The sequence below is a fragment of the Calliopsis andreniformis genome, chromosome 8 (assembly GCF_051401765.1).
Source record: "Calliopsis andreniformis isolate RMS-2024a chromosome 8, iyCalAndr_principal, whole genome shotgun sequence".
Classification (NCBI taxonomy): Eukaryota; Metazoa; Arthropoda; class Insecta; order Hymenoptera; family Andrenidae; genus Calliopsis; species Calliopsis andreniformis.
The window spans coordinates 8,822,091-8,836,984 of record NC_135069.1 but is presented as its reverse complement, the minus strand read 5'-3'; the positions used below and the strand labels follow the sequence as shown (position 1 = coordinate 8,836,984).

Here is a 14,894-nt window from a genome sequence, read left to right as displayed (position 1 = left end):
TAGGGTCAGTAATAATTGCACAGTATTTTTGGGGGTTAATATGACACCATATAACTCACTCGAGGCTCGTTCAATTCTTTTCAACTTGTTTAAACTGTTTCCTATGACTGCCTGACTAAATATACTGTGCTCCTCAAGTGCCATACTTATACTAGAATCTTGTCTCAAACTACCATCCACATTAATCTTCACATGTACTTCTAGAAACGTTGCTTCTTTGTGATTGATCAAAGACACGCTGCTGTTGTTACACTCGCCAATCACTCAATACCTTTTAGCAGATACTCATATACTACATATACTACACAACTAAGTTGTTCAACCTCAGGTTAATTAAAGTTGTCCGTCTAAATCCAATTTCGAGCCAGTTAAAACGACAATTTTGGTCGACTTTAGGTTGATCAACTCGGTTGTCCGACCAGAAGTTGCCTAATGTAAATGTAGGATAACTTTATATGGGATTTGGAATATGGTGTGTGTTGAAATGTTGGATGGGATCGAGTAACTATAGGGTGGTTATACAATTTCGATGCACTTTAGCGGAAATTGTTGATAATCTCAACACCAATTTCGTTAAGGCAGTGTGGATGCAACAGTGATGGAATTTCTGATATTATTGTCCCATAACAAGCTGGGACACTTTTCCATTTCATTGAACAAATATCATCCTTGATCATTCAACATAGGCTATCTGAGATACATATGCAGATAACTCGAGGATCACTCACACAGACACTCTAGTCACTGGATTCAGCAGGCTTAACACCACTGTATTTTTTTACCTGAGGATTTCTCAAATCCTACCTCTATAAAACTGTTTTGAAACCAATTAAACGATTTTAAATAATCTCCATTCTAAAATACATTAAAAAAGCAAGATATGAATTCAGACTACACACAATCACTTCATTCCAACAGCATCTCACACAATAACCGAAGTTTAATAAACCAATCAGAAACGGTTAGATGGCACGAACTAAGCATCCACGAAATAGATCCTTTCGATGCAAACTACCTAAATTCGCTTCGAATAAGTTTCAACCAACTATTCAACGTTTCCATCCCCCGATCTGGGGCTCGACAATCACGCAGAATAGGATACCGAGCGATCGAAATCCTCGTTTCCAATAAACCCACGTACCGATAGTTAATAAGAGATCCTGGATTCGGAGGAACTTTTTTCCCAGCAATGCCACGCGCTCTCGTAAGCCAAGCTGTACGAATGCAATCGCGACGATACAAAGAATCGGACGTTGGAACGACAGCGATATCGGCGATGCTCCTATGACTATTGGCCCTTCTCCGATCTGGCTTCGCTCATTTCGCGCGCAGCTTATGCAAATCTGCTGGAAATCCGGTTCAGAGGCGGACGAGGCGAGCGTTAAACGGCAGACGGAACTGCTCGAACGAAGATAGAACGATTCTACCGCTGATAAGATCGTGCGTCGGATTCTTCTTAAAAGACAGCTTCGCATCGCTTCCGGAAATTACGTCGGCTGAGGAAGGATTCAACTGGACCTGGCGACGCGATGAAATTTTTCAAATCTGATCGAGGATGAAGAAGACGGCAAATCGAAGCGTAAGATGTCGATGAAAGGCCGCTGATGGTGTTGGGTTCGACTGAACGTGCCTGAAACTACGTTTAATGTAACGTTGAAGAAATTGGGTGTACATGAAAAGAAGACTTGATACAATTTTACTCTGATAGGAAATGAGATGATCTTTGTTGCTAAATATTTGATGAGAAATATGGAAGAATTAAATAGTTCAGTGTAACCAAAGACTTACATTATTCAGAGATTTTAGAAAAAGGCATAAGTGCATACGTTCCACTAAAAATATAAACGAAAATAAAATAAAGTGTAAATGTCTTAAATGAAACATGCTTGAAAGGTTTATTCACAGTGATGTGACTAGTGTCACGAATATGGACAGCGTAAAAGTTTCTCTGACTTTTTCGAAAATGTTTTCCTAATTTGTCTAGACATTTTCTGTCCTTCGGAAAGCGAAGTATAGCAACAAATGGCACGCAGCGCACATTTCTGCGAGAGCTGCATCGATCGATCGCGGGGCTGTCTAGCTAGGAACATTTTTAAAAAAATGACTGTCCACCGGTTTCACTGTTCCATGCAAACGGTGCAGGAACGATGCAATCATACGCACAACCGGTGACGAGCGTAGAAACGTTGCACATGAACAGGGAACACCTCGTGACTCGATTTATCACTCGGCCATGCCATCGAGTCTAGCTGCTGTTGCGACCAGACTAGTTATTCGTAATTACTCGCATCAGGGGAAAAAGGCCGTTTCTCAAAGTAGACGGATGAACGGTCAAATGAAGAAATTTATTGGGATGAGATTTGCCTTTTCCCCGCAAAACCTCGCGACGAATATTACTGTTAACGATCGCTCCGTGCAGAGAAAGTCTGTCGACTTGTTTTCGTTGCAATAATTTCTGAATGATTTCGAAGTTTGCTGAGTAGATTGGATGACGAAACATTCATGCTTCACGTCATAGACGTGTGAATTTGATTTTAGAAAATAAAATTGAGAAATAGTAAAACTTGACTTAAGTCAAACTTTCAGAAATAATAAATATGGAATAAAGTATGTATGCAATTTGTATTAAGATTTATTTAAATAATATTTCATTTTGTACTTTCTTTTTAATTTATTTGAAGCAAATATTTATGACAGATTTAGTTATTATTGGAATTAGAAATGATTTTTGTATCAGTATACGAATTTCACGTTTGTCTGACTTATGATGTCTTTTACTACTGCGAGGAAATAATAACCTCTGTTTTCTCATCAATTAATCAATGTTAAAGAAAGAAATTAATAAAGTAATTTTCTATTTGTTTTGTACTTTCCATTCACAAATTAGTGTCGAAAGATTCACACAGCCAATAAGATTGTATCACTACTTGAATCGTTGGAAATTTAATGGAGTCCCACATAATTTATCAAAGTAAAACTTAAAGGAGGTTGAGTGGAAATGGTAATCAATGGAGCGTCTTCCAATTAATTCTTAAAGGAAATTTTCCCAGAACTAAATGAAGACAAACGACCAGTTAGCCATCCATTAAACGATCGGAATCAACGACGCAATATATGAAGGGGTTCGTAATATGAATATAGCATATGTATACGTATATGTATGAGTATTTATATTACAGGTAGAAGACGATAGAAAGTAGCTTTCCATGCTTTTACTCTCACCCTTTATTTCACCACTTCTTTTCTACCCTCCTATTTCTTAATACTCAAATAAGAACGTAACTTAATGGATTATAATTTAAAATGACTAGAGTACAGCAATTTGGAATAGAAATACTATTTCTCTATTCAGATACATCATATTTGCACTAGAGAAAACTAGAGAAATGATATGGTAAGTCCCCTTCAATTTCGTAATAACAATACATAAAAATTGTTCAAGGTACTAAATATTAAAATTTTTAAATTATGTAATATTCAACTTTCAAAGTTTCAAATCTTCGAATATTCGAGATATTGAAGACTCAAAAATCGGAATATTTAAACACGTGAACACCTACAACTTTTCAAACTTGAAAATAAGAAAACTTGAACATTGGAAAACTTGGAAATGCAGCTATTCGAATACTCGAATGCTACGAACCTTCAAAGCGTCCAGCTCTTTGAATTTCCGATTGAATTAAAACAGACAGAGCAACTCTAATTTGCTGCCATCGCGTACATACGTTATCGCTTCTGTGCTCCCGAAACGAAGCATCAAAGTATCCAGTTCGATAAGTTCTGCACCTGAATACCGTCAAAGACCTCGACATCAAGCTACGCAAGTGCTCAGTTTGACGTGGAACAACGCACAAAAACAACGTCATTTATGTGTACGTCAACGTATCCCCTTTCCAGAAACAGCAGACTCTGGGAGCTCCCCGAGAAGAGCAACAAACATCAAAGAGAAAACGAATGTGTACCGCGCGGTAATCAATCGGTCCAACTGCGAAATGGACACGAAGAGATCCTATTACACGCGTTACAAGTAACTCGAACCAAAGGGTGGTTCTCCATCCACCTCTGCGTCTCTCTCCAGCCCACAGACGCCATGCTCTCCTCAGCGCTCCATCGAGACTACAATACGTCTGGCACACTGTAATCTATGAGCTGGCCGCCGCCTACGAGGCTCGCGGCAATGATGATATCAAATGTGATTGACGCGTGGCTCTGCCACAATCCGAATCCTGTTGTGTGTACGCAACACGCAGGTAAGATTGTATGGGTGCATGGCGTGATTAACCATTTAAACGCGCAGATGTCGACGATGGGAAAAGTGGGACGCAAACCTTGAAGAGGCATTCGGTGTATCACTCCGTTTCATATTAAACCTCTGCGGTCTCGCGTGGGAATGGATTCAATATTGTACTTTATTCCAGGCGGTTCTGTGTCTAGTTGGGATCTAGATTGGATTTACGTGAATAGTGGGATTTGCGAACGCTCTTGCCTCTTGGCTGCACGAAGATATTCGGTTCCATGACATTGAGCTAACGATATCACTGCGGCTATTGAGTATTAACAGCAAACGAGAAACTACTCTCCGTCAGAGTGAAATATTATTGGATGCGTTCTGGGTGAGGATGGTGGATGGTATGAATGTTAGTGAGAGAGATCGAGTTCTCTGTCGTGATTTTTACGTACACTGTCAGAGGTAGAAGCAACAGACACCAAGGTAAACTCACTTCGTACGTCAGCCTGCTTATACAGACACTCTTAACAGTACAGGATCAGGGGAGACTAAAAAAGAAATGATCGTTTGACTTCACAGAGGTATACGAGATCCTTTCACTGAAGGTGGCCTCATAATGTTAAGTAGTGGATATAAGGTTTTAGGTTAACAAATCAGGTCGTAGAGTTCGAGTTCTGATTGCTAATTAAAGACTTCAAACAAAAATTCTTTACGTGATTCAACCCCTTGAAACCTGACTTTTCAAAAGGAGAAACACAGGAAAAGTGTATGCATGATTGCAATCATAGTTTCGATATTTTAAGTCAGATATTGAAGCAGTAAAACAGAATACTAACCCTGAAAGGATTAATAGCGAAGTAGTTCTTTAGCAGACTGAAGACATATTAAGAGATGAAGTACTTGGTATCAATATTTGCTAGTACCCCAATATTTAACAGCATTCCTAAGATTAAGCAATCAATTTCTAAACAATCTTTCTATCTCCATTATCACACGTCAGGATAAACCAAACAGGAATACTAACGTACTCGATGGAATCGTCTTCGTCATTATACGCGATATTCAATCTACAAGTAAGAACGAGCCAACAGGATTATCCGCAGGCTGCGTCGTGCAAACGAATTGCAAACCGACCTATAATTTTCCAGGGTATACACGCGCGCGCGCGAGGTTGGAGGAGTATAGATCCAAAGGCAGAGGGATCGTGCAAAGCATCGATTCCGCCAATAGTCGCCCAAAAACTGATTCATACTGTTTGCCCATATTCCCGTTGTTTACCAACCTGTTCCTGATTCTGGGTCAACCTCGTCCGACGAGAATTTCGTGCTTTTGTGGTTATTAGTGGCAGGAGTCGCTATTAAGGATTCAGGCGGTCCTATTGGCTCACACTGATCTGCTCATGGATCGTGAATGAGGGCGGATCGAGTTTTTGCGGCACATAAGAGCCCGTGGTGAATTGGATTGACGAGCGTCCACGGTAATGATGGTTTCTAGAAATTGCACAGGGTCACCCAGGGACTTGCTGAGAGCATACTCTTGCAGATGAAGCGGAAGCTTTGGTTTCACATCAGTTGTGGATTGATTGATTTGAATAGGGATCAAAGAGTATAAAGTATGAAGGAAATAATTAGTTACGCATGGTATTTCCATTTCTTTGGTCTCATCAGCGTGAGTCATTACCGATTTTCCAATTTTCCAATTCTCCTATTTTCAAGTTTCATATACAGGAACCTCTATCATTAATTTTCTTTGTTTTTAATCTCTTGTATTATCCTAACTCTTTTTTTAGAAAATTGTTGTACCGCAGTTAAGAATTTCAAATATTTTTCTTAAGGTATCTTTATTATATGCGAGTTCTACTTCCTAAGCTTGAGTCAAGATTTTTTATTAGTTATAAAACGAAACAAGCAATGAAAAATTATTTGCAATTTAATTTCTACTTTTCTGTACTCCTGGCAAGTGTATATTTATGATAAAATTGCACTGAATTATGTAATACTCCTACAACACACTAGCTTACTATATGGCTGACTTATGATAGGGTTTACTACTGAATTAAATCAATTTCACTTATTTAACGAAGATATGTCTTCAAATTCTATCATCATCGATCAAACAACGTTAGTACAACCTAGAAGTTACAAAGGAAAGCTATAATTGAAATAATATGTCTTTCCCAATTATGTCTGACTAGCACAGCCATAATCTACTGAATCACTAAACGTACTTCGAACTTTAATTTTTAGCAATTTCTGCATTTTTTACTACATTTCATACGTGCCTCGCAAACGAAGCAGAACAATTGACCCAGTAAGATTGAAGATCGAAGAGTGATGCAAGTTTCGTAAATTCTTTATTTCCATCGAAACGTATTCTCCAATGGATCATAAAAGGAACAGTTAAGCATTAAGGTTATTGCCATCGTGATGTGCATCAGCACGATCATGGGAATCGTTCACCGAAATCGTTCATACTTTTCGTGAAATTTCCCTTGCCTGTATCTCGGCCCCGTCATTAGACGAAGGCAATAACGTTAATTTTCTGCACGTACGGCAATAAAAACGCCGATATCCGAGAGACAATCACGCCTTTCGCCCCGCGATCTTTCTACCCACCCTCCGTTTCGTGAAACGCATGCTTCTCTTCTTCCCTGCCACCCTTGCAGACTTTTATCCTCCTGCTTTCATCCTCGGTTGTGTTGTCGAGACGACATCGATCGAACCCCGTTTTATTTAATCAATTTATAGGCTTTAAAAGACGAAAGAGCTCCCTGAAACACACCCCCTGGGGAGTTTCGGACGACAAGTGGCCGATCAGAGGAAAAACTAACGATCATTTCTCTTCGGTGTCTTGATCAAGTCAATTTTCCGTGAACCACAGATCCTGACTTTTATAGCTATCCAAAGAGGAAGATATGATTTACACTTTGGAAAGGTACTTTAGAGAAAGATTTTATGTCATAGAGCCTTTGTGGGGAAAAAGCAAATTTGATTTTTGTAATTTTCGGTGACTCTTTGAGTACTGTCAAATAGCCGTGATTTTTGAGAATGTAGGAACTTGAATTGGAAAAGAATTGTAAAGAATTGTAAAGAATTGTAAAGAATTGTAAGTTATTTAATTTGTCGATTTTAAATAATCGACTTTTGGAAAGAATAATTTAGTTATTGATTTAAGGAAAATAGAACTATGAAATTGTAACAAGAAATAATTTTTTATCTCAAATTTAGTTCCACGTAATTTTTGAGTCAGATTTGCTGATTACTTTTAGAGCAGATCGGTTTGACATTTCCCTTGCATGATAATCAGGACACGCGTTAATTATACGAACCGAAATCTCCACAACTGCACGAGGTTTGGTTTTTACCGTTAATGAAGATCATCAGAAAAAATTCTGTCAGTAAAATAAAGAAATTTCTAATTTTCGAAGCCGAGTTACGTGTAAACGTTTGAAATTCATGATCAAATTTTTATTTTTACGTAAAAATTAATGAGTTGAACGAAATTAATGATGTGATAATACTGTTATGAAAAATGTGGACGAAATCATGGAACTATTATTATAATTTATAACATGATTCAAAATTTTCTGAAAAATCTATCAAAAACTTAAGAAGCCATGATCAATTAAAAATTTTTGAAACTATCTAAAAATTACACTACTAAATTTTTACTTTAAATTTGAATCATTCTAGATACAAACGTATATTTTTAATACTCAAGTAACTGTATAGCATTAAATTATTTTCACTGACTATTTGAGTCATGGTGTTTGAATATTCGAATACAGAAAAATCTATTAACACTTTACCTATCAGAAGCTCATGAATAGGTTTATAATTGGATTTATCACTACATAAAGTGTTAAGTAGTTTCAATTCCGGTTCGATCGACGTTGATACAATTTTTTGGGACATTAATTGACGTCTCGTCGCTTCGATGGCGAAGTCATAATTTACGGCAGACATGTTCGTTAAAAGAAATCAATGAAATTATGGCACTATTAGTGTGAACGTTGCTCGTCAAACTGCATTGTTTTACGATTTCAACATCAAGGCGTAATTAATCGGTCATATTGCAGTCAATCGACAATTAATTTCTCGTTAGTTAATTAACGCTGAATAATGAGCTAACATTCGACACTCCCCCGCAAGCTCGGTAAAGTGTACAATTTTTACGAGGGAGAATTTCAAATTACAAATAGGGACGATTAATTTTGTGCAACGATTAATTAGGGAGATATTTCCCTGAAATTCCATCAGTGTTTGGTTACTGTTTTATGCGTGTGACACAGTAGATAAACCAGAAAATAATAAACTCACGAAAGCAAGAATTACAATAATGATAAAAGAAATACACACGATATAATATAACTTAAGTAATGATGATCAGAATTTACAGGAAATTTTCCTTTTAATTAAACATGTTACAAAAATTCGTCAGAAAGTAATTCCGTCAAAATACTAGCTCTGGCAAAAAGTTCTTGGTCAAACCCAATGATATGAAGTTATTTTAAAATATTGTAACTTTTTAAATGTAAAATGCTATCATATGAATATAAAAGATATAGGAATATTAGATGAGTTTGGTACGGTAGTATCTTACATTCTTAAAAAGAACAATATTTTTAACTAACTTCGTACTGTTGCGTCTGATCGAAAACTTTTCGCTGGGGGCAGTAGATTTAAACTTTCTACTGTTTCCTAATATTTAAAAGTATTTCAAACTTTCGAATCTCAAACTTCCTACTGTCCACATACTTTATATTCCAATCAGTAACCATTGAACAAGCATGATATCGAAACCTAAACACCATTTGGCAAGGAAACAAATTTCGCAGCGAGGGAAAAAGAAAATCCGACGACACGATAAACCGCAATGGAATCTCCCAGTAAAAGACAATTCTCCCTCGATAATCGATAAATTTTCTGCCATCTGCACGATACAGAACGAATTTCCGCTATTATCGACGACACAATGGCGCGTAAGCCATCCTCTGTTCGCTATTTATCAGACGGAAGCGAAACGCCGAGGCAGAACGACATTTATATTCATAACGAAACAGGTTTCGTCCTCGTTCAAAGCCGTCGGCAATATTTACTCCTGACAAATATGACGCGAAAATCATTCACCAGACTCCCTATTCGCTCTACACGTTTACTTTGCAACCCTACTTATTGTGGTGCTTATTCCCATATCGCCTGTCATCCACGACTTTAAAGTATATCAGTGTCCTCAACTGGTTGAGGAATTGCAGCAATGCCATTGGCAACGTTAACGAAAGAGGCTATTTGCGGCCAATAATGGTATAGCAATCGCTTTGAATTTTACTACTAGCTAGATATTTAGGTATGAGCTGTTCAGGTGGCAAACTGATCGAGTACAGTTTATGTGAAAATTTTATTTTTATGAGCAATGCATATGGCTCATAGTCAGCTTTGCAAAAATTGGAAAATTTATCTGCATAGTTACATTTACTCTCGTGAAATAATAAAACTATGTATGGTTGGTAAGAAGCATTTACCTGAATATCTAGCAAGTATCTTAAGTCATTTTGAAATTTGAAATTCTTTGTCAAGAATTCAATATCTCAAACACAAAATCAATTATTTTTTACAAATTTACTATAGTAGAATATTTTGGTTGTCTACTTTAAGGTAAACTTTTAAACACATACATTATTATTAAAATCTTTATATTGCAGAAATAGTGAAAATTTTGAAAGTATCAATTCAGTAAATAACAAATTTTATGATAGAAAATAAATAAAAAGAGACTTACTGTATTTAGAGTATGTATGACATATGAGAAGACACTATATTGCTTGCTTTATTAAGGAAACCCACAAATTACTCTATCCACATGGAAGATTGCCAATAATTATAGAAATTCCCTTGAAAAAATTTTTCGATGAACATATTAACTATTTTTCAAATCCTTTCATTCAGTATACCGGAAAAAATATAGAATACAATTTCTTCCTTTTCGAATAGTCATTATCTTTCGAGATAATTTTCAAACTCAATCACCTCGAAAGCTATGCCAAAAATGGAAGCATTGTATACTATACCTCTTTCTTAATTTTTTCATTATATTATATATTTAATTATTCGACGTAATTTCCTACGATAAATACAATTATTCTGTGAAGCAGGGATAAAATACATATTTGTTAATCATTCAATACTGAAACTAAAACTTCATGAACTTTTTCTTTAAAGAAAAAATTATGTTATGAGAATGGATAATTAAAAAGCTATTTGTATTCACAAATTTCAGGTTGTGGGTTCCCCTAACAAGCAATTCTTCAACATTGAAAATTACTTAAAAATCATTAATTAATTGTACATCAAGAATCATCGAAACACACAAACATCTGTTACTATTTTAAAAACGTGACCAAATAGCATTAATTTCTCAGCATATCCAAACACTGTAATAATATAGAGTACCTGCCCATATATCTATGCTTGTACATACTTCAGTGCCTTTGGACTCAAATCATTTATAAAAAAGGATCTTTCATACACAAACTCAGAAATTAAACTGAGCAAACAAACTATTATCCTTTCAATAAGAATTCTTTTTCAAAAAATGACGTTAATCAGAAGGCACAGAAATAGGCATGGGCACAGAAACACAAGTACTCACTTTACATCTACATAATAACATAATACAATATATTTTACATGGTTCCAAGCTCAACATCTCTACATCCACCTCAAAACAAATCCCCGAGCAAAGACACAGTAGCCAGCAGAGTGAAAGAGCCAGATTGAATCCCGAGGCAGAACATTCCCTATTCAATCGGCGATACATTCGGTAAATCCAACGAAAATTGTTCGCGCGGTTCCCGTGTATTAATCCCGCAACACGGGAATGGCCGTAGCGTCGGGCTGCTTGCTCTTCCATTCTGGTAAACACATCGCGGCGAAATCTGCTGCGCGGCGTGTTACCATGCCGCGGACGTAATCACGCTGGGAGAGCATGTAAATTCGAAACGATTCCTCGCTCATTTCGAAACGCTAACACCCGATCGCTCGGTCGCGTCACGCGTATTTACGTTCCATCACTTCCTGGGCCCGATCACTGTCGCCCATGCACCCCCATCGAGCAGGGAAAAAGGTCCCATACGACGTGACGTCGCGGGGGAGCGTGACGCTCCTCGAGAGCGCGCCGTTTATCGGGGCTCGTGAATTAAATATTCATCGGGATCGATTCGAGCCTGACCGTGTCGCGCCGCGAGAATTGTGATACGTTTTCAATGCGCTCCTCCTTCGACGTGCATCGAAGATTCATGAACGTATTCTCCGATCGCTGAACTTTTATCGCTGGCCGAACGCTTACGAGCCATTCTCCTTTCGTTTGATTATTTAATACTGGGAGAGAGGGAGGGGAAATTGATTTGGAATGGGGGATGAATAAGCTGTGACAGGGGTGGAGGATCAGCGCTGGGTAGAATAATTGAGACGATGGGGAGGCAGGGTCACTTTATCAGAAGCAAGGGTCTTGGAGGGAAAGGCAGTTTGTTTTGGGTAGATGTGTACTGACTTGGAGACTAATGGAGGAATTTATCGTTACTTCTTGTGGACAAATTTTCTGCTCGAATCGTGGAACTATTATTATCATTTATAACATGATTCAAAGGTTACTGAAAAATCTATTGATATTGGCAGTCTATGATCGATTATAAACTATTTAAGGGATACAAAAGAAACGATGTTTAAAGAAGGTTGGTTTTTACCGTTAATGAGAATTATCAGAAACAATTTTTTCAGTAAAATAAAGAAATTTTTGAAACCAGGTTACGTGTAAAAGTTTGAAATTAGAGATCAAAGATTCATTTTATGCAAAAATTAATGATATACTAATACTATATTTACTTGATAAGCACTAAACATAAAAATCAAAGAGTAGTCAATATTTTAATTTGAAGATCTAACATCTCAACCTCAGTATCACAAAAACAATTAATTCTACACTTCAGATTGTTCATTATTGCAAAGTTCTAATTCTTCTCACAAACAAAATTTATTCACCATCGTCTGAACAACCACCTATCTTCCCAGTCTATTATTTTACAACCTCAAAATTAAAAAATAACACATTTCAGCGCGATCAAAACTTGGCCACGAGAACAGGGGGCTTTTAAATGCGTCGCTCTATAAACGGCAGCAATATTCTGCATGATTCTGTAATTACGAAAAATTTATGCAAGGCGTAAAGCGAACAGTCTTGGCGACTTTGCACGTTAAGGTGCTCGCGTAGAGGAGGTTTCAGGACTGAATGACTCGCTTGGTACGGCAGTTACTTTTAATTAGAGCGACCAGGCGCTCTATCTCCCAGCATTTAAGGGTAGGGAGAAGTACAACGACTTAGCAGCTATTTTTACTCATTTAGAAACCGAGGAAGAGTCACAAGAGACACGTTCCAAGAAAGAGACCGACGTGTCTCTCTGTACCGCGGTGGATTTTTTCTGGTATCGTTCGCAAACTTATCTTTTCTTAATCGCGAAACGTCTGTCGCGCTTTTTACGAAAGAGAGCAGAAAATTCACTTGGAATGGTGGCTACTAATTATGACAGAAGGTTCAGGCTTCATTTTAAAAAAAAATTTTGTGGCGTTTGCTAAAGAGAATTCTTAATTTGTCTCGGGAGAGCTTGAAATTTTTCTAGGTATTTTAGTATATTCTCTATGATTCTTTTGGAGGTGGAAGTAGAGAAATAAATTTTCGCGTTAAATTAAACCCTTCGTGCTTGTAGGTTGATGCAGAGAATGTGAGCCCTTATGATTAGTTCATGTTCTATTAATTCTAAATATCTCATTGAATATTAAATATTTTACACTATGTCTGGCGAACATAGTGTGTCATATTATTCGACACGTTTTAAAAAATATTTAATATGAATAATACTTGCAAGTAATATAAGAAAATAATAAAGTAATATAATTTATAAAAGAGATATATAAATTAATACCCAATTAATAATAGCTAATTGACTGATCATACAGCTAGTTTGAATTCAAAATACTACAGTGAGCACGAAGGAGATAATTGTTATGACAGAAAAGCGAGAGATGATTTCCCGTTCAATGTTTTACTTGGACAAATAGATTATTGATATTTGATCACGGTAATATATGCATAGAATATCAATCACATGAATAAAATGGTAATTAATAAATCTGACGTTGATTAGTAATATATCAAATTTCCTTCAATGTTTTCTCGAAAAATGTGAAACTAGCATTAACCATTATTTTTAGGAAATATGTATGAGTATGATATGCTCAATCTAAAAAAAATTCTAAACTATATTTAACACTAATAATATCTGAGAAATAAAATTGCAATAAAATTTGAATTTATCATTTCAAAGACTCTTATTTAAAAATTATATTGAAACACTTAGCATTGATCAGATTCCTGTATTATTAATTATTTTCAAGCTGTAAAACTATAACATAGTAGCCAATAGATAAAAATTCTGTGACTACTTTTTATCGATAGTTTCCATAAAAAATCTAATACACTTTTGATTCGATAAACTAGTCTTCTATTGAAAAATAATATTATAAATAATATCTTTTAAAACATATGATAAATTATCAGAAATATGCTTACTAACAATAAGTCTAGCTTAATATTTAGATATAAAACATCAATAATATGTATATTAATGAGAACATATATCAACGTCAGATAATTAATTACATACCATGGTTATAAAATGTAATACTTTTAAAACACTCACCCTTCGACTGTTGCCATCCTTTGGATTCAGGTCCGAGGCCACAGTGCCGAAAATGGTTGGCTGTAACAGAGAATAAATTATCAGGGACCATACTTCACCAACACGATAAATTCAAATTTAAAAATTGTCCGCTATTCAAATCTTTAATTTGAAAACATTCAAAGCCTTCTTATATAATAATTATAGATATAAATATATCTAAAGTTCCAATTTTCCCATTTCAAATTCCTGAAAATGTATTTAAACTCTGTTTAACCTTATCCTGCAACGTTAAAGGTTAAACAGAGCTATGAAATGATCGGACTTAATATAATCCCCCACAAGGAATTAATATTGCATATGTACGCCTTATAGAAACTTCTTTTTCCTTACCTCGAATAATTATAGCTAAGCGTACTCTCCATGCCATCACTATGATACAGCAAATATAATTCAAGTCCATAAATACTGTCCTGTGCGTTTTACCGCCTGCGAACACGCGCATGCGCGGCGTCAGTCACTTTCGTATCCACTCTGGTTTCAAAGAAGACCGCTCAGGTGGCGCTACATTCCCGGAACGCATTAATTGTATTAAATAATACCTATTCAATACAGTAAATTCGTAAATGCTTTAGAAATCGTTCAGAATATATTCATTCGATAAAATCTACCGCGTGAATTCACAAAAATGCAATCGAAAGCCTGAATAAACATATATAAACGCGATTTAAAGATATCGTTTATCGACGATTTGAATGTTCACTGTGGAAAATAAATTCATACATTCTCGTACAAAAAGTCAATATGGCGTTTAGCGTTTACCCTCCCAGAAACAATGAAACGATATCTCATCGTATTTGCTTCCTATTCAGAAGCTAGTGCGATCATAGCAGCGAAAGTTTATTCGAAAATGCTGTTAAGCTAAAATGAACGATG

The 14,894-nt window shown here is 36.2% G+C and overlaps 2 protein-coding genes across 3 annotated transcripts in view; both read right to left on the bottom strand.

Moving 5' to 3' along the window:
• LOC143182683 (uncharacterized) overlaps nt 1-14,894 on the bottom strand; it is a 506,678-nt gene that overhangs the window by 329,568 nt on the left and 162,216 nt on the right. For both annotated transcript variants that reach the window (XM_076383871.1, XM_076383872.1), the window contains exon 3: nt 13,980-14,039. In XM_076383871.1, the coding sequence (XP_076239986.1) occupies nt 13,980-14,039 (60 nt within the window). The remainder of the gene's footprint in view (nt 1-13,979; nt 14,040-14,894) is intronic.
• LOC143182684 (uncharacterized) overlaps nt 14,449-14,894 on the bottom strand; it is a 108,677-nt gene continuing 108,231 nt past the window's right edge. The window contains exon 5 of the mRNA XM_076383873.1: nt 14,449-14,560. Coding sequence (XP_076239988.1) covers nt 14,513-14,560 — 48 coding nt within the window. The 3' untranslated portion in view covers nt 14,449-14,512. The remainder of the gene's footprint in view (nt 14,561-14,894) is intronic.